This window comes from Rhineura floridana, chromosome 4, assembly GCF_030035675.1.
Source record: "Rhineura floridana isolate rRhiFlo1 chromosome 4, rRhiFlo1.hap2, whole genome shotgun sequence".
NCBI lineage: Eukaryota > Metazoa > Chordata > Lepidosauria > Squamata > Rhineuridae > Rhineura > Rhineura floridana.
This window is the reverse complement of record NC_084483.1, coordinates 50,699,630-50,719,449: the sequence shown is the minus strand read 5'-3', so window position 1 is coordinate 50,719,449 and position 19,820 is coordinate 50,699,630. Positions and strand designations below refer to the sequence as shown.

Here is a 19,820-nt window from a genome sequence, read left to right as displayed (position 1 = left end):
TAAATCCTGCTGCTTTGACTGCATGATTTTGCTCCCTGTTGGGAACAAGGTTGTGCAGCCAGTGCAGATTTAAACTCTGTCGTCCTGCCCATCAGCTAACCTCATTAGTGACACCAGCTGATAGGCAAGTAGATGTGGTTTGGGGAAAATTGCTTTGGGGGCCAAATGGGACCCCCTACGGACCATGATTGGCCCAGAGGCTGGTGGTTCCCCATCCATGTGCTAAACCATGGTTTGATAAACCATAGTTTAATAAGGCATGGCTTAGCATTGTGTGTGAAGTGGTACAGGGAATGTATCATGTATTTTGATCAGACGCAAACTGAGCTTCATCTGTTCCAGGCATGAACCCTTACCATTGACAGCAGGTTCCAGTCAGGACTGAACCCTAGCTCAAATTCTAGCAAGGACTGAACCCTTCCTAGGTTGGCAGTAACAGTTGGTGCCTCTTTTATGACATCCAAGCTGGCTGTCATATATTTATTACCTAGTGTAACCTATAATCCAAATACCTCTGAAGCAGCAAAATGCTTTCTCAGTGATTGTACCATCACGTCAGCTTCTGTTATCAGAATATATAGCATTTTATTGCCAATGAGGAAAATGTGTCTGTACTCTTGACTCAGAATAAGTAATCCAGAGCAGAGTATAAAATTGGCTGATTACTGCTGTTGACATAAGATATGCAAGAGACAGGTATGTGGCACTTCTGAAGAAAGCCCTTCATGCAGACCTTTGTGTTGTATGTGCTAGCCTCAAGATCATAAATATAGTCATATGCACTCTAGATTCTCCTGTGAAAAGTTTGATTACTTATAAGGCATTATAGTGATACAGAAGAGCTGGGGTTTTTTTCAAATTGTTGTCAAGCCAAGCTCTTGCTGTGTAATCTTGGAGCTAGTTTACCTATAGAAAGAAAGAAAGAAGAATGATTGCACCAATGTAGAATTAATTTACAATGTTGTTATTACTGTTGGATTTAAGGAGTTGGGACGGGGGGATTTAGTTCAGGGAGTCCTGTTCATCAAACTAAAATTAGGGGCTTTATTAAAAGAATTATAATATGGCTTGCCAATGTCTGTCAAATATTTGATGTGCATATTTCTGTCCCTACTGCATCCTTCAATGTGAGTGCTGTGCTGGTGGCAGGGATTGAAAAGGGAGCAAACAAGACACACCCAACTTTTCTCTTCCTTATCCCCCCGCTTCCCATCCCCAAGCTTGGTCCAGAGCTACACACACCACACAGGGTGTGTGTGTGTTACTATTTAAGAGAGAACTAGGTCTAAGTGTGTTAATATAGAAGAAAGAACAGTTGGTTCATTTTGACAGTGCCTTTGTTTGCATGTTGCCAAACCACAGTTTAGCATGAATTAACAAAGATGCAGGCTGCTGGAGAGGAGATTGCATCTGTTTTTCTCCTCCCTGGTTGTTTTACTGCTGAACTGAGCTAAGCTGCTGTTTGGCACAGTGTGTCACCCAAATCTGGGCTCTTGGTCTAGCTCTCCCAGACAAACCATGAGCTGTAACCCATAGACCAACAGACAACATGCTAAGCCAAAACATGGCTTAGTTCAGTGAAGCACTGCAACAAAATGAACAGAGAGGAGCAAAGCAGGTGCAATCTATCCAGAAGACCCTGTGATTGCTTGTTTGTGCTAAGCCATGATTTGGCTTAGTGTTATGTGTGAACCCGGCTAGTGATACCATTTTGTGCTGAACTGGGGGAAGGGAGGTAAGTTGGGGCTCTCAGCCCACTTCTCCACTCTGGAGCCTTCAATTGTGATTGCTGTGATGGAAGGAAAGAGGTGGACTTCTTAGCCTAATTTGTTTGTTGTTGCTTGCTTGAAGTTGTGATCCAGACACTTTGGCTTTTAAAATCTACATGATGTAGCATCACTTTATTGAAGCTGAGCTAATAATCAAACTTATATTGGATATAACGCCAGTAAAAGCTTAAAATAAAAATTGTTCAAAGTGGGGTTATGAGAGGTGACAAGGCAATGTTTGAAGCAATGAAAGACTGTGATGACGCAATGCTCTGACCAAGGTGAGGGGTGCAAAGATGCGGTTAGGAGGATTCGAAGACCTAGTAGTAGTATAGATCAAAGAGGATGGAGGGAGACTAATCTGGAAGCTATAGTATGGGGTCAGGCCCTCCTCATTAGATGCCCATATGCCTCTTGCAGGCCTGAACAGTTTTCTTGAAGTCTTTCTTTAGCTGGTGAGTGATACAAATCCTCGGGTTTCATAGAAGAGCTTCTCTTCAGCTAGCTCCTGCTCCTTCAGCATGATCCTATCTATATTTACTCACAGGTTAAGTTCCACTGTGTTCAGTTGGGATCGCTCCCAGACGAGTGTGTATAGGATTTCAGCCCTAAAGTTCAATAAATTTGTTTTTGCTGGGAACATTTTAGTTCTTTGCATTTGCCTTCTCACTTGAATCCTATATAAGGAGAATGAGCATATACTGACTACTGAGACTTTATGTGATAATTAGTGAGTTGTACGGATTGCTTGCTTTAAAGTATATGAATAGCAGTTATTGGTTTTAATGTGTCGGTATTTTATTTTTTTAAATGCGAGGATGTGTATCTAGCTTTTAAAATAATAATTGATAGCTTAAACTCATTTAAATTATACTTTGTGTCTTCAACTCAGCCATTAAAGATAATCAAGTAATTCTGTGACTAGGCATTGGTTTTATGAAAGTTTCCAAAACACCATTGCTAATTCATGATACTGCAGTATTCACTCCCCCTCACCCTTTTCATTTGACCCGTTTGGTATGGTTGACAGACAGACAGACTCAGGTAGTGCTTCTAGGCATTCTGTAGCATTTCAGCTTGTACTGAGTGATAAGCTGCTCAGACATAAGAACATAAGAAAAGCCTGCTGGATCAGACCAGTGGCCCATCTAGTCCAGCATCCTGTTCTCACAGTGGCCAACCAGGTGCCTGGGGGAAGCCCGCAAGCAGGACCCAAGTGCAAGAACACTCTCCCCTCCTGAGGCTTCCAGCAACTGGTTTTCAGAAGCATGCTGCCTCTGACTAGGGTGGCAGAGCACAGCCATCATGGCTAGCAGCCATTGATAGCCCTGTCCTCCATGAATTTGTCTAATCTTCTTTTAAAGCCATCCAAGCTGGTGGCCATTACTGCATCTTGTGGGAGCAAATTCCATAGTTTAACTATGCGCTGAGTAAAGAAGTACTTCCTTTTGTCTGTCCTGAATCTTCCAACATTCAGCTTCTTTGAATGTCCACGAGTTCTAGTATTATGAGAGAGGGAGAAGAACTTTTCTCTATCCACTTTCTCAATGCCATGCATAATTTTATACACTTCTGTCATGTCTCCTCTGACCCGCCTTTTCTGTAAACTAAAAAGCCCCAAATGCTGCAACCTTTCCTCGTAAGGGAGTCACTCCATCCCCCTGATCATTCTGGTTGCCCTCCTCTGAACCTTTTCCAACTCTATAATATCCTTTTTGAGATGAGGTGACCAGAACTGTACACAGTATTCCAAATGCGGCTGCACCATAGATTTATACAACGGCACTATGATATCGGCTGTTTTATTTTCAATACCTTTCCTAATTATCCCTAGCATGGAATTTGCCTTTTTCACAGCTGCCAAGAAGCCAGGATAAAGACGTTGGTTATAACATGAAGCCAGAGGGGAGCTTATCAGCTCCCCAGGTCACCTGATCCTGCTGGCCATCTGCAGAGATGGCACTTTAGGGAAGCAGAGATTAAGTTGGCAGTTTTCCTTTGCTGGCAAGGTGACCTGGTGATGTAGATAATAAAACAGCTGGGCCCACTGTCAGAGTCCCATGGACCAAGACCCCAGCACTGTACACACTTCTTTTAGGGTGATTTATATCCATTGAAATTTCTTCTCTTTATGTTGCTAGAAGTGTAAAAATGTGAGCTGTAGCTGTGTATGTAAGAGAAAACAATTGTCACTAGCATATTTATTTCAGATCCTCAGCTGAGCTGAAAATGAGTGTTTAGCAACAGCAGTTTAAAATAGTATTTTGTTCTTTTTGACTTTGCATCCTAGCTGGTACATGCCACTTGCATGAGTCACTGCAGACATAACTGACACTTGGAGATGATTCTGCTCTCTGCAAATAGTCACTTATGGAGAGAGGAATCTGATGTTCTCTGTTTTACTGTGCTGTTTCCGATATACACAGTTATTGAAACTCAGAATAAAGTGGGCCAAAGGTCTAGAGTCCAATTGGAATCTTCTGAGCTGTAAACATTATTATTCACTTGCTTCCGCATTTGAAATGATTAAGAGTATTGGGGGAGGGAGTTTTGTTTTAACTTTAAAGTGGAATTTAAAGTAAAGGAAGAAAATTTAAAGGAGGAAAATATAGGGTCATGTTTCTCCTCCTTGAAACACACACCTGGCATTTCCAGTTTAGTTCATCCTCTTAATAAACTCTCCCAAGTGACATGGTGCATGTTTTATTTGCTATATGTGATGGACCTGGATATTTTGTTGTGCATGGAAACTGAGATAAGTAGGAAAGATATTTAGCATAACTGCCCTTAAATGTGCTAGAATCAGAGTAGCTTCTAAAGAGAGCAAGAGCGAGCGAGCATGTTGAGACATCTCTAATTTGGGGTCTGTGTAACTGTCTTCTTTTGATCAGCATCTAGCTAGGAGTGTGGAAAACTGGCTTCCAGACTTACAGCCAGGTTCAAATGTGCTGTTTCTGTCTGTTCTGCCATGAACTGTAGGTCAGTGGTTCCCAGCGTTTATGAGTATGGGACCCCCTTTGTAAGCTCAGAAAATTTCATCAACCCCCCCCCGCTAATGTAATTTTAGTCTCTGTTAATTGAAAAAAATGGTATGTGGCAAAATCACATCTCCGAATATCGCTTCCCATTAAAAGCTCCTTGCGGTTGCTTTCTTTTCTTAATGCAAAGTTCCAATCAAATTGGTATCCCCTCCCACACACACAGTTTGAAGATGTACAGTCCTGTCTTCCAACACCACTTGGTTTGTGTTGGACTAAGATCCAGGTTCAAATGTCCACTCAGCCATGAAGCCCACGGGGTGACCTTGGGCCAGACACAATCTTTCAGCTTGACCTATCTCACAGGGTTTGTGTAACAATAAAATGGAAAAGGGGGGGGGGACCACTTAAAGCATCTTGGAGGAAAGGCGGGATATAAATGCAAAAATAAATAAATAAATACATTTCAGCTGCAGTGGACCCCAGCCTCAGTCAACCTGCTGAGCTTTTTAAAAATAATAATAATCAAGAAGCAGAAGTGTGGCAGCAATGTGGGGATGCTAGATTGTGAAGACAAAAGGGTAGATAGATTTAGGAAGGGGGTTAATGCTTTTAGGCCTTGGGATGATTATCAGAACTGATGACTTGGTTCGTGTGCACTTGGGGAATGAGAGTGGAGCAAAAGACAGATCAGTGCACACACAGACACAAACACACCTGTTCCTCCTGCAAGCATCTGCAGGCAATGTATGCATTTGGGCATGTGGCAGGGGGGAAGCCTTCAACTGCTGCAGCATCTTGGAGAGAGAGATTGTAGGGGCAGAGTGTGGGTGGAAGAAAGGGAGGATGCTGGCACACACACTCGGAGATGGGGGGTGAGCAAGTCCTGAGCTTCCTCACTGCTCCTTGGCTCTGTCTGGGCTGAAGGCAAAATCTGGGCATCCTCGCAAATAAAAATAATTTTTGAAAGGAGGTGGCAGCGAAGCAGGAGCCAAAAAAGCCAAGCGGGCAAGTTGCCAGGAGGGAAGGGGAAAAGCAGCCTTTCCTTGCGGCCTTGCTTCTTTTTGCTTCACAGAAAGCCTCCTGAGTAAGGGCATCAGCAGCAGTGGCAGTGTGAGGAGATGGGAATTGGCGACAGTAATCTCCTCTTCTTCCTGGTAGCTCCACCCACAGCCTTCTTTGGCATCTGCCAGTTGTTTTATAGGCAGACACCTGCCCCTGGCGCACCTGAAAGACGTTTTGCCACTTCAGCAAAAGTCCTCCCCTCTTGTTTGGAGCAAGGGGCTGTGCTGTCTGCAGTGGTAGTGGGGAGCGGACAGCGTTCAGGGAGTGAAGACTTAAAAAAAATTAACAAATAATTCAATTCTTTACTGTTTGCAGCCCCCTGTGGATTGCTTTGCAGCCCCTCTGGGGGCCGTGGCCCCCAGGTTGGGAATCACTGCTGTAGACTTCAAAATACATGTGTGAGAGGAAGCAGAGGGTGGAAGTAGGAATTTATTGTTAACGAGAAGCCATCAAAACCAGATTTTCTCTGCACTTGTAAAGACAACACATCAAAGAGAAGATTTGTAGGCTACCCTTTTCTCTGACCTGTTGGCCTTCCATTTACTGTAAGGCTTTGATGTGGTGGCATTTTCAAACAAGCAATCTCCATGTCCATTGTGACATCTTACATCCATTCAGCTATGTTCTCTGGTTCCAGAGTTCCAACTATGTAGAAATTAATGGGATTTTCCAGCTATGCTCTGAAGGTTCAATTAAAACCTTGATGGTGGTTCTGGACTATACAAGTTTCTTTAACCAAAAGTTTCAAGAAAATTGCTACCCAAGAATGGTCTTCCTATACTTTTTACTTACTGATGAAGTTGCCACTATTTCTGTTCCCATTTCCTCACTCTCACAGGATCCTTCACCCAGTGGCTTTTTTATATCTTCTTCAATTTGCCTTTCATTGTTTGCTGTTATGGTCTGAGGCATTTTGTTTTACTTACCGTCTCTTACATTTAGGATCCTCAGAGGAAGAGAATGTTATTGTGCCCTCCCCTCTCACTGTGTAACATCCTGTAGTTCCTGTGCAGAGCTATTAGGCTGAGCTCCGTGCATTCTCTGATGGCAGAGGCCACCTAGGGACATGTTTGAATTAGTACAACTCCCTTCTTTACACTTGAATTAGGAAGTGCTTGAATTAGTTCTGCTTCATTCCTGGGATTCATGCTGGGTTATCTGTGTCACTTTGGGACTTTGCCCAAAAAACCAGAAAGGCTACATTCTGTTTTTCTTCTTGCATTCTTAATAGTAATTTTAATCTATTTTGAATTTGTCTGATTTTATTCTGTTTTGATACAGATTTCTGACATCCATGTTACTGGAGAGTCAGAGGATATGTCTGCTAAAGAGCGATTACTTCTGTGGACGCAGCAGACAACTGAGGGTTATGCTGGAATTCGTTGTGAAAATTTCACTACCTGCTGGCGAGATGGGAAATTATTTAATGCCATCATTCATAAATACAGGTAACTGCACACTTGTTTGGATTTTGTTAAGCATGTATATGGGAATAATTAATCTGAGTAAAACCAAAACCATATGTGTACCAAGGCTACTATCTCCAGTATGTGTCCTGCGATCTCTGTTGGTTCATAGCTCTGTTGCTTTCATTGCTTACTTCACAGCTGACTGGATAGTGCAGTGGCGTCACTAGCAGGGTGTGGGGAGTGCGGACCGCACACAGGTGACACCATGAGGGGGGTGACACCCAGAGCCACCCCATTGCGGGGCAGGGCGCCTGCACCGTTGCCCGGCAAAGGAGCTGAGAAGCGCTCAGGGTTGGCGTTGGAGCAGCCAACTCCTCCTCGGAGGCAGGCGGGCGGGCAAGACCGGGAGCAGCGTCGGTGGGGGAGGGAGGCGTGTCGGCATTCCCAGGCCTGCTTCTCCGGCTGGGTGCCCCTCCGGTGCGTACGCTCCCAGGGGCATGGGTGGCTGGCCTTGTGCGTGCTCGTGCGCTCAGCAGGACATTTGGGGGCTCGCCAAGGAGTTACCGCACTGGGTGACACCAACCCTAGTGACGCCACTGGGATAGTGCTCATCCTTCTGAACCAAAGATGATCAGTTTCTTAAGCATTGGAACGAGGTGGACCTTAGATTCAGGCTGCTTGGGGATCTTCCTACCTGGGCCTTGATAAGATTGTCCAGACTATGGTCAAAAAGAGTACTCATATAGCTTTATGTTAGCCGAGGAGAATACACAAGGCTGCATTTCTACAAGAATGCAGAAAAGGGGCATAATAAGGCACTGAACAGAGATGTTTACTTCCTGGGAAAGTTAGATGTTACTTTTTACTTTTTTAAAAAACAAAGTTTCTAACCCTTATGGATGTGAACATATTTATGTATGTATGCATGTGTGTATTTATTTAGATTTCTTACCCACCCTTTACCATAAAGTCCCAGGGTAGTCTATAGCAATAAAATATAGAATTATAAAACAAATAAAACAGTTACAACCATAAAACAAGAAAAGTGTAAAAAACAATTGAAACCAGTCCCATGTATAAAAACAATGCAAGCATTTTAAAACAATTCCATGTACAAGAACAGTTAAAATATATATTTTTGAAAATGTTTGTGCAATATCTGCAGAAACCTCAGAAGCCAGCAAAGTGGCTGAAAATATTGTCTGTGGTTGGGTACAATGGAGCATATATGCCTTAGAAAGTTCTTTGCCCCTGCTTTAGCAAAACCAGGATAAATTATGTAAAATGAAAGACATGGAAAAAAAGAGAAATTACTTTTTTTCTGATCAGAAATATTTGTTTTTCAGAATTTTGATTATCTAGGTGCCAAATTTTATTTATTGATTTGGAATGGAATAACACAGAGCTAGAGTGAAAAGGCTAATCCTTATGGGAAAATAACATTCCCTGCAGTTCTGAACATAGTAGCTGTTTCCTCATCAGATGACAGGATAACAGAGATCGTGTTCCCAGATGTGGGATATTTTAAAATGCTGGTAGTCTGCCCAGCATGAGGAACAGAATGAGGCTGTACTGTCTGTAGCTATCATGTGTGGAATGAGCAGGACAGGTGAAAGGTGTCAGCTTTTGTGGATGCCTGTGTGACTTCCTGTCTGACTCTTGTGCTGCAGTGGAATACGGTGCCCCAGAATGCTGCAAAGCTTCCATGCGCTGTTGCCCCAGAAACTGAACTTTTAATTACAGATGTTTTTAAAGTATAGAATATGAAAGACAACTACATCTTGGTACATACATATTAAATGAAACAGATGTTGCACCCAGGGATGCTAGGTCAGGATTGCAGGCCAATTACCACGAGGAAAACAATTGAGATTACATAGTAGATCATGCTTGAGAATATTTATGCAAACTAATTCTCCTATGTCTGTATGGAGTGTCCTGATCCAAGCAGAAACAGTGTCAGAACAGAAGTTGCTGGCCGCATCGTCCTCTGGAGCAGAGGGAGAAAGAGAGCTAGCTTGTGCAGGAAACTCTAGAGCTATAGTCTGAGGGACTGAGAGAAGTGTACCACCTTGTATGATGTGTTCTCTGATGAACTATGAGTCCCAGAGTTCCTGCAGTTTTTCTTATGCAAAGGGGCTACAAGGTATGGCAGCCAACTGGAACACGTACCATAGTAATTAGGGACATTGAGATCCCCAGGATAGTGGAAGCCAGTGGTGCTGTTGAATTTGCAGACAACAGAACATCCATGTGTAAATAAGTTAGGCTTCTGCTTTCCAAAGTGCAACTGACAATAGATTCCAGGGACAGGGAACTGTCTAGAGAGCTTTTGCCACTTGTGCATAATTAATATACATATATGCCACACTGCGATCCTGGCTGTTAAAAGCAAACTGTGCAGCCAAAAACATAAGGAGTTTATACAAAGGGACCTAAAGAAGCTAGATGACATTCATCAGTTCTCCAGACAAAACCAACAAAAGTCTTCAATGGTGCAGGGAGTGTTGCAAGTTTGTACTGGGCCCTGACAAATGATGCTTGGGAATGGAGTGTAAGTGCTTTTTCTGTGTGACAAAATATATTAATGTGTTATTGCTACCAATAATCAGAAGCTATTCCTGCACACCATGTTGAACTCTAGTGAGTGCTATGTGAGCCCTGACATTTATACAACATGGCACCGGTGCAGCAATACTGCCCTGCCCTCAACTCTTTCTTGGTTACATTTCCTACAGCACACCAATGCCTTCTGTAAGTCTTAAAAATAATCTTTTGCGTCTTTCTCCTCTCACCTCAGATGACCGTGTAGTTTTAATACATTCATTTTTTAATTATAAAAAGTGTTAAAATAAACGTGTCAGAATTCACAAACGCAAGTATTTTTGAGAGGGTTGAGAGCCATAAGGGCGCACTTCAGGCTGGGCCTTGGAAAACTGCAGTTCCTGAGGCTAACATTATTTCCAAATGTGGAGCTCTTTTTTGAAGCGTAGTAAGACTCTGGGTACCAGAAATAGTATGGGATAAAGAAGTTGCAATCGACACCCCCAAGGCTGCCACCAGGGACGCACACATGATAGGCAGAGGGACTCTCTGTTTAGATGCAGAGGGGCCAGAAGGCAGAGAGGGTTGTTACATGATGTTGTTTCCAGCTGGTCTGAAATTCCTTACAGTAAACTAGCAGCCTCATACCTGGCATTGCTCGGGAATTCTATGAAACCAAAAATCCATGCAGTTTTTAAATCAGTGGTTAAAATTAGTGCATTTTTGAAAGGCTCAGTCTGCCATCTTGATTCAAAATGACATCCAGTTGAATCCACAAATGCAAACCTGGTCCTTGATGTCAGGAATCGTTATGCAAATTTTGATTATAGTATCTTAAGAGTTGTCCAAATGTATACCGAAAAACAACTGAACAAAATGTATAGTAGATCAAGGTTGTGTCCTCTTTTCTTCTTTTTGAGCCGTCTGTGGCCCCTTGTTTCCATTTAATGAGGCAGTAGCCACACTAGCACCCGTTTGTTTTATCATTTCTGTTTGTAGGCTGCTTTTTGACTATAGGCCCACAATGTGACCTGCAACTGATTAAAAATAAAAACTGATCAACAGTATTTTCAAAAAAATAATAAAACATCAAAACATCAAAATATGGTAAAAACAGTAACATATGGTAGAAAAACCACAGCGTTTTTATGGGGCTGTAGCTCAGTGTTAAAGCATCTATTTTGCATGCAGAAGGCCCCATTTTCAGTCCCTGGCAGCTCCAGGTAGGGCTGAGAGAGACTCCTGCCTGAAACCCTTGAGAGCCACTGCCAGTCAGTGCAGACAGTACTGAATTAGTTGGGCCAATAGCTTGAGTCAGTATACACAGCTTCCTATGTTTATTCAGCTGAAATCTAGGATTTTGCCATTGAGACAGTTAAAGATATACTGCATCATCATCTTTCAGTCCTGTCCTGTATAATGCATTACTTTAGGAAGTACTGAAGGAAGTACTTCTTTGCTCAGCGCATAGTTAAACTATGGAATTTGCTCCCACAAGATGCAGTAATGGCCACCAGCTTGGATGGCTTTAAAAGAAGATTAGACAAATTCATGGAGGACAGGGCTATCAATGGCTGCTAGCCATGATGGCTGTGCTGTGCCACCCTAGTCAGAGGCAGCATGCTTCTGAAAACCAGTTGCCGGAAGCCTCAGGAGGGGAGAGTGTTCTTGCACTCGGGTCCTGCTTGCGGGCTTCCCCCAGGCACCTGGTTGGCCACTGTGAGAACAGGATGCTGGACTAGATGGGCCACTGGCCTGATCCAGCAGGCTCTTCTTATGTTCTTATGTTCTTACTTAGCCCTTTCTGAGTATTGGTGAGGAAGCTGAATTTGACCAAGTCACTGAATCAGTTAGGGACCTTTGCTAGGGAGTGGAATTAGTTAAGCGAGTAAAAAGGACATAGAAAGAGAGGCTTCTCAGTTGGTTCTAGACTTAGGTTTTTTGGATGTTATTAGCATGTTATAGGGCAGTGGTTCTTAACCTTTTCCACTGCCAGCACCCCTTGGATTTCCAAAGTATGCTCTCTCGCCCCCTGAAAAAATACCGTTCATTTTTTTTTTATTTTATTTTAATGTGTGTTTTAGCCTAACTTAGCTAAGATAAATGACTGTTTTTCAAAATCTTTGAACAACGGCTCACACCTCTAGAAAAAGTGTCTCGCACCCCAGGTTAAGAACCACTGTTGTAGGGGCTATTGGCTAATAAGATATTTAATTTTTCAGTAACTATTTACAACTTCTTTTACATCAGTTGTTTCTGCCTCTTCTGTGTGTTTGAAGTAGAATTGAACATTTCTTTTGGGTGTTCTTGACACACACTTCTCAAGATCTGACACAGTGTTACTTGTTGCTTTCTTTCCACCTTCTCTACTCACGCCTTAATTTGGATTTCTCCCTTGAGTAGGGGATGGACTTGATGGTCTTATAGGCCCCTTCCAACTCTACTACTCTGTGATTCTGCGAGGAAGAAATACTCTGTACTTTTAAAGTGCTGTCTCCCTCTTATGTTTACTCATGCTCATTTCACCATCCCAAGTAACTCCGAGCAGTCACCTTGTGCTGGAGATTCATATGAACCTCACTATTGTGAAAAGGTTCACTCTGAGCTTCACGTTTGTTACATTGCACCTGGTCCTGGATGATTTGCTAAGTATGTATGGTTATATTGCTCAGGATAACAACTTGTTTCTGCTCTGCTGGGCCAGAGCAAAGGCCCACCTTGTCCAGCGTCATGTTCTCACAGTGGTCAGTTGGATGCCTATGGGAAGCCCGCAAGGAGAACCTGAGTGCAAGAGCATTCTCCCTACTTGTGGTTCCCAGCAACTGGTATACAGAGGCATAGTGCCTCCAATTGTAGAGGTAGAAAAAAGCCATCATGACTAGTAGCCATTGATAGCCTTATCCTCCATTAATTTGTTTGATCTTCTTTTAAAGCCAATCATGTTAGTGGCCATCACTGCTCCTTGTGGGAGTGAATTCCAGTTTTGTGGGTCCTAAATCTACCAACGTTTAGCTTTATTGGATGGCGCCAGGTTCTAATATTATGTGAGATGAAGACAAACCTTTTCCACATCATGCGTAATTGTATACATCGCTAACACATATTCTCAATCCCCCCTTTTCCAACCCGAAAATCCTCAAATTTTGTAATGTTTCCCCTAAGCACAATAATTTAGGCTGCCTTTTCAGAACCATTTCCAGGTCAATGGCATCCTTTTTAAGTTGAGTATTCCAAATGTAGTAGCACCATAGATTTGTATAATGGCATTATGATATTGGCAGTTTTATTTTCAATTCTCTTTCCTAACATGGAGTTTACCTTTTTCACAACTGCCACATGCTGGATCAAAATCTTCATCAATCAATCAACTATGACCTCAAGGTTTCATTCCTGGTCAAACACTGTAAGTTCAGACCCCATTAGCATATATGTGGTTAGGGGTTTTTGCCTGAACATGCATTGCTTTACACCTACTTACATTGAATTGCATTTGTCATTTTAATTCCTCTTCTTCCTGTATGGAGAGATCATTTTGGATCTGCTTGGACTCCCGTTTTGACATCATTAACTAACTTGGCTACAAAACTGCCAACCCCTTTCATCTAGGTCATTTATGAACAAGTTAAGAAATAGGTCAATACCAATCTTTGGTAGACTCCATTTTTTATGTCTTTCAACTGGGAGAACTGTCCATTCTGTCCAATTATAGGTCTCTTTCTACAAAAAGTATAGAGGTCGAGTGGGCAGGAAAAACAAAAATTTAGATTCAGGAAGAAACAACAGACTATCTGCAGACATACTGTTCTAGTGAAATTTGTGCTTAAGCATGTCAGATCCCTGCTCCAACAGCTGATAATCAGCGATATGTGTACTTTCCCGTACTAAGTAAATAAATAGCACTAGTAATCCTGATTCTGAGTCAAGAAGAACTTGATTAAGCAGATTTGCACTTTTTTCTCATGCTCTGCATAATTTATTCTGGATCTTACGGTCATGTGAACAGGCAAGGAGCTATGCAGGGCACTGAAGCTTCATCCCTAACTGCTCAAAAACTTATTTAACCATCTCTCTAGCTTTTGGCATATCCTGTCAGATTTCTTTACTCCAGTAGAATGATGGCTTCTACATAGCCGTGCTTACAATTTATATTTAGGCAGGGCAAACACACCACAGGATGAGTGGAAAGGTCATGGCAAGAGAAATAAAGTAATAGAGGAAGGGAAGAAATGGGAGACGCAAGGCTAGCAAAGGTGGAATACAAGCAAATGCATACTTAGGCTTCATTTCATTTGTAGATAGGCATGAAGGAGTCCTTGTATAGGAAGTTAGACATTTTATGTATATTCTAAAGGTGCAATATGTAAAACATAACTATAAAATGGGCCTTTGTCATCTTTATTCAAAGTGGATAAACTTCCCCACTTTGTTTTCCTAGTGCTCACTCATTTCATTTTATAAAATCTGGGAACAGTTGAACACCAGTAGATTGGAATATCTGGTAGCAACTGGGAGAATAGAAACTTGGGGGTGCATGCATGGGAAAATTCCTCTTATAACAAAGTTGTTCCAGGGAACACACCTGGACTATTGTGCATCATTCTTGGCACATTATTACAGAAAGGCTATTGAAAAGGCTGGGAATCTGACTCAGAAGGCCAAATGAATGACAAAGGTATCTACTGGCTGCATCTCTGAAAGGATGCTAGGTTAGGTTTACAATTGTTTTAGAAAGTTAGTGTTAGAGACCAACTGAAGGCCTTTTGAAAGTGCTGGGAAGGCTTCGTTTGGCTTGAACAGGCTCTTTCCAAGCTTCAATGTGTGCATGGGGGAAACAGTAGCCCTCACTAAGAAGAACAGGAAGAGAAGCCAACAAAAGGCCACATACAGAAGTGCAAATTTAGTATTGCCAATGATTTCATGCAGCAGACACAGCCACGTGAGCTGCCAGATGTTTACAAATGTGACAGAAGAACAGGAAAAGAATTCTAGGTGGGGAAAGTATTTAAAGGTTGAACCCTGCTTTAAGGCAAACCAGTCATACACAGCAGGGGTTTGGTCTGGAATTTCTGTTCCATGCCAGGCTGCAGGACAAATGTTGGCACACGCTGTACCATAGTGTTGTTAAAACATGTTGCAGGTGATCAGGATCTAACTTGAATACATTCCTTGAGGATAGGAGAAGCAATGATGCCAACATTTGCTCCAACTTGTTGGTTACCTCCAGCTACAAATCTTTAAGAAACAAAATATTACTAAGTGTCAAGCCTTGCATTGCTATGGGATGCATTTGAAAGGAAGACTTTTTTGTGTGTGTTTTTTTTGCAACAGCCAGTTTCTGCTTGCCATTTTCTAAAGAATAGCTTACTATTGCTTTATCTTCTGAGGGGAAAATAAAAGCTCTACCGAGGGGGGGGAGGTGGAAAGTGGTAGGCCCCATTTTACTGAATAGAAACGTTTTGTAAGGACCCTTTGTGTCTCCGTTACAATGGAGCACTCAGTGCTCAGGATTTTCAGACTGAGAAAAGAAAGTAATCTTCCAGGTTGAGTCAAATGTCTTAAACTTACGTCACAGTTGTACTTTTTCCGTTATGGACCTTAGTACTCGGTCCCCTTTTTATATTTACACTTAAATAAATGGGGCATAATGTAGCAAACATTAAGCATGTTTAGTTTAACTTTGGCTGGATTGTGCCACAATCAGAATGTTAAGGTGTCTGCAGCTTTTATAACAATTGTGTAGGCAGCTTCACAAATAAAATACTATATTAGTCTGGCCTGTGGCCTTCCTTGCGCCATGCCTCTGATTCTGTCAGATCTCATTAAGTTAGGTTCATGTAGTACTTTCAAGAGGGATTAGGGTGCATTGCATTGCCAAGGTGGCAACTCTTTCCTTCTGGAGCTGCGTTGTGGTAAGGTGCCCACTACTCTTTAAACTATGAGCATTTTGAGACATGACCTTTTCATAAAGAGAAGTAACTGCATAAATAAAATACCTGTTGAAGTTATTAATTTTACTTGTCCACTAATGTTTCAACTGGACATCTTGATTTATTCAGTCCTTCCTAGCTGGGAACAAGGCTTAGGAGGAAGAAATCCCTGGTAGTTACATTCCTTCAGTTCCAATATTACTTTAAAATAAAATAAAATAAAATGCCGAGAAGGAGAGGTGAAAAAGTCCCGTTGTGCAAGCAGAAAACCTTGAGCTGATGGAGCACATACTTAGTGCTACATTGCGTACAATCCACTGCTTGTTTTTTATCCAATATAGTGCTATTGTTATCTGTCCAAGAATTTGGATTTGAAGACTGCTAGGATTTCTTTACTACCAACCTAAATGAAGCCTATCATCCCCATCTCCTATCCCATATGTTGGTATATTTGTGAAGAGCTGATGAGAGATCCTAACTGGGAGTTCGAATTTTGACAGCACTTTGTAGATAAAATTATTGTTTTGTTGTTGTTGGTCTCAAGATGTATACTCTGCCTATCAGTCAAATAATTGTCAAGGTGACTTACAAGCAGCAAGTTGTAACAATTCAACCCCCACCCCCTGAAAAAACCATCTCTTTATATACACACATCAGTGCAATCCTTTAGCTAGTAGATGTGTTAGAGCATAGCTTTCCTTTGGTTCTGTAGCCCCAGAGAGCACTGGCAGCCAGAGCTAAGCACTCTTTCCAACAGGGAGAGGGGAGCTGCTGCTTCTCTGATGGTGGGGCCAGATTGGTCTTCTCCTTGCTATGATGTTCTTTCTGGAAATCAGGGAGATACAACTGCCTAGTAGCCCTGGGTCTCTGGGCTGGCGGTAGAGGCTGGAATGTGTTTTCCATCCAGCTCTGCACTTCCACGGCAACATGGATGGATTTTATAAACATATTTCATGGAAATAGGTTAGATGTGTGTTTCCCCTTTTGTGTTTAGTGAATGCAAAGATGAAGGAGAAAGTCCTTCTGTTAGACAGTGCAAGATGTTATCGCTGGTATAGGATAGAGGCTAAGAGTGTAAATGTAGCCTAAAGGTTCCTTCATTGAAATCTTCTCATTTGTAAACTAGGTAGCTGGCTTCAAGCAGGCTGCAGTTTTCTCATCCCCCCTCCCCAATAATCTGCAATATGGTGATAATCAAACTGGCCTAGCTTATAGATATTGTTTCAAGGATTACTGAGAAAATGCATGCAAAGTGCTTTGTCGAAATACACTAGCATTTCCTCATGGATGAGGTATTCTTCCTGAATGAGGCTGGAGGCGGGATATGCAAATGAGGCAATATGTCAAAATGCAGAGACACACACCAAATGAAGCTAAACTTGCATCTAAAGATTTAACATTCTGCCCTGACTTTTGCATAATTTATTTTATTTAGACTGAATATGGTTTAATAGAATCACAACAATTTCTGTCGATGGAAAAGGTAGAGCAGGCCTTGTCTAATTCAGAAATCTTTCCATTACTTCTTTAGTCACATGTGCTCTTTTTAATGAGCAGCACATGTTCTGGCATGGTCTTTGATTGCTTTTAGCAATTCACCCCTTGCAGAGAAATGTATGGCTGTCTCACACACCTGTCCATTATTATCCTTTATTAGTACAGAGGTCTGGAATTTATTTCATATGTGCAAGCATTATCTAATTACGGCAATTAAAAACAAACTAGATTATACTTGGGTGTTCATTTAATTTTACATTTCCAACCTTGGCTCCTCTGGTGATAGTGAAACTCATATGATACAAAACCTACCTTTATGTGAGCTAAGGAATACCACCATACCATCTCTTTTTACTTCAGTAAAAGATTAGTCACACATCATTCTGAGTAGATCATTAAGTCTTCTCACCAAGGGATTAAAACAGTTTTGCCTGTCCTGAAAATGCTTATGCCTATGCACTGCTTCAAGGCAGCTTTTTTTAACTGAATGGCATTACTCATACATTGTTACTCATGAGTTTATTGTAGAAGTTGCTTGGATCTAACTGTTGAAGGCAAATGCAAGGCCAATTCATATGGCTGTATGAATTGGCCTTTATTTTTGTCTGCTGATAGTCATGCCTAAGCGCCTCCTGAGTGTGGGATATGGGTATTATGTCATCATAATTGCCCTGGCTAGATATCATAATCCCATATTCATAAGTAGAGTTGTCACCTGTTGGTTTCAAAATACTGTGGGGCCAGGAGGTGGAGCAGGACAGAACCTGGAGAGGTCTGGCAGTTTGGGGTAGAAACAGGATGGAATCTGGAAGGTAAGATATGGAACCAAGGACAATTGTCTGGGTAGAATCTGGCAGGTTATAAGATTGAGTCTAGCAGAATCTAGACTAGGTGTAAGGAAGTTACCTTCCAGATTTTATTGGACTCTCATCCCATCAGCCCCAGACAGCATGGCCAATGGTCAGGGATTGTGGGAATTATTGTCCAACAATATCTAGAGTACAGTTCCCCATCTCTGATTAATTCATAATTAATTCATAATGACCTGGTAGAGCACATTTTTACTGTTCAGAACAGTAAGGTGGTTTGAAATACCTTTAAACCTTCATTTAAGCAGGTTTGACACCCATTATAAGGCACAGTGTTTTGAAGTGCTGCTTCTGAACATTCTCGATTATATGCCTACAAATCTGTGAAGGTGAAACTTTGGCTAGAGATGTAAGAACATAAGAGGAGCCCTAGTTCACCACCCTGCTTCCCACAGTGGTCAACAAAATACACCTGGGAAGCTCACATGGCTTTAAGGCAATAAACTCTGTTGCTCCCCAGTAACTGGGTATTCTGTGACTCACATGGAGTTCTGCATAGCCATGATAACTGAGAGTGCAAATTCTCCTTCAAAAACCATCTAAGCTCGTGGCCATCACCACATCATGTCATGTTGAATTTCATACACCAGTTACCTGTTGACTGTAGAAGTACTTTCGTTTGGCCATCCTACAACTTCTACCAACCAATTTCAATCGGGAAAATATTTTCCCCCCCTTCAAAGTACTCTTAGCTTTGGGAGACAATTAAGGTTGTCCCTTCAGAGAACATCTTTCTGTAAGCATTTATTGTGAAATTGTCTGCCCTTAAAACTCTCTGTCTCCTTATGGGAAGCCTTGTGGAACTTAATCACATTATTTACTAATTCATTAAGCTGCTCATGAGTTTATTGTTACAAGTTGCTTTGATCTGACTATTGGCTATTTGAATTGGTCTTTATTTTTGCCTCTGATAGTCATGTCCAAGCATCCCCTGAGTGTGGGATAGGGTATTATGTCATCACAAACTCTCTGCCTAGATGTCATAATCCCATAGACACAACAAATATTTTTGGTTTCAAAAATACTTTGGTGCCAGGAGGTGAAGCCAGGGTAGAATTGGAAGAAGTTTAGCAGTTTGAGGTAGAGACAGGATGGAATTTGGAAAATAAGGTGTGGAGCCAAGGGCTGGGTGGAATCATTACCTAGTTGTGTAGTTGATCTGGTAAAATCTAGAGTTTATTGTCTGTTCAAGAAGCTTGTACAGGTTACCTGATAGAATAAAGTTACAATGTTCAGATCAATAAGATACTGGCTGGTTTGCAAACCCAGTCCCAGTTTGGCATAAGCAGTATTTTAAGTGCTCCCTGTGAATATTTTCAGGTTATTTGCCTGTAAATCTGTGATGGTGAAACTCTGTAAATATCTCCCAACTTTTTTTCAGTTAAAGTTGTCCTGATCTTTGTAAAAAACCATTTGCTTGTGAATTTGTGATCTTGCAGTTAATCTGTTGTTGATCGTCCATTACTTTTATGCAAATATGGGCTTGTACAATCCCTTCCCTGGGAGCTCTCATATTTGTACTAAGCCATGGTTTTGCTTAGTGTTACTTGCAAGCACGCCCTCTGTGCTAGAGCCACTGTGGGTAACCTTATTAGCTGAACTAGGGCTATTTATATGAAATTGCTAACACATAAGTGAACAAACATGATGTTTTTTAAAGGGCCTTAAGTTTGTTTGCTTATGTGTATGAGCAATTGGGTATATCCATTATACAATGACCTCTATTTTTGGATGTGTTGGTGTGTTGTATTTTTCATAGCTT

At 41.7% G+C, this 19,820-nt stretch overlaps 1 protein-coding gene across 30 annotated transcripts in view; it reads left to right on the top strand.

Moving 5' to 3' along the window:
* Positions 1-19,820, top strand: part of DST (dystonin) — a 467,794-nt gene that overhangs the window by 181,969 nt on the left and 266,005 nt on the right. For all 30 annotated transcript variants that reach the window (XM_061623014.1, XM_061623016.1, XM_061623029.1 and 27 more), the window contains one exon: positions 7,094-7,260. In XM_061623014.1, the coding sequence (XP_061478998.1) occupies positions 7,094-7,260 (167 nt within the window). The remainder of the gene's footprint in view (positions 1-7,093; positions 7,261-19,820) is intronic.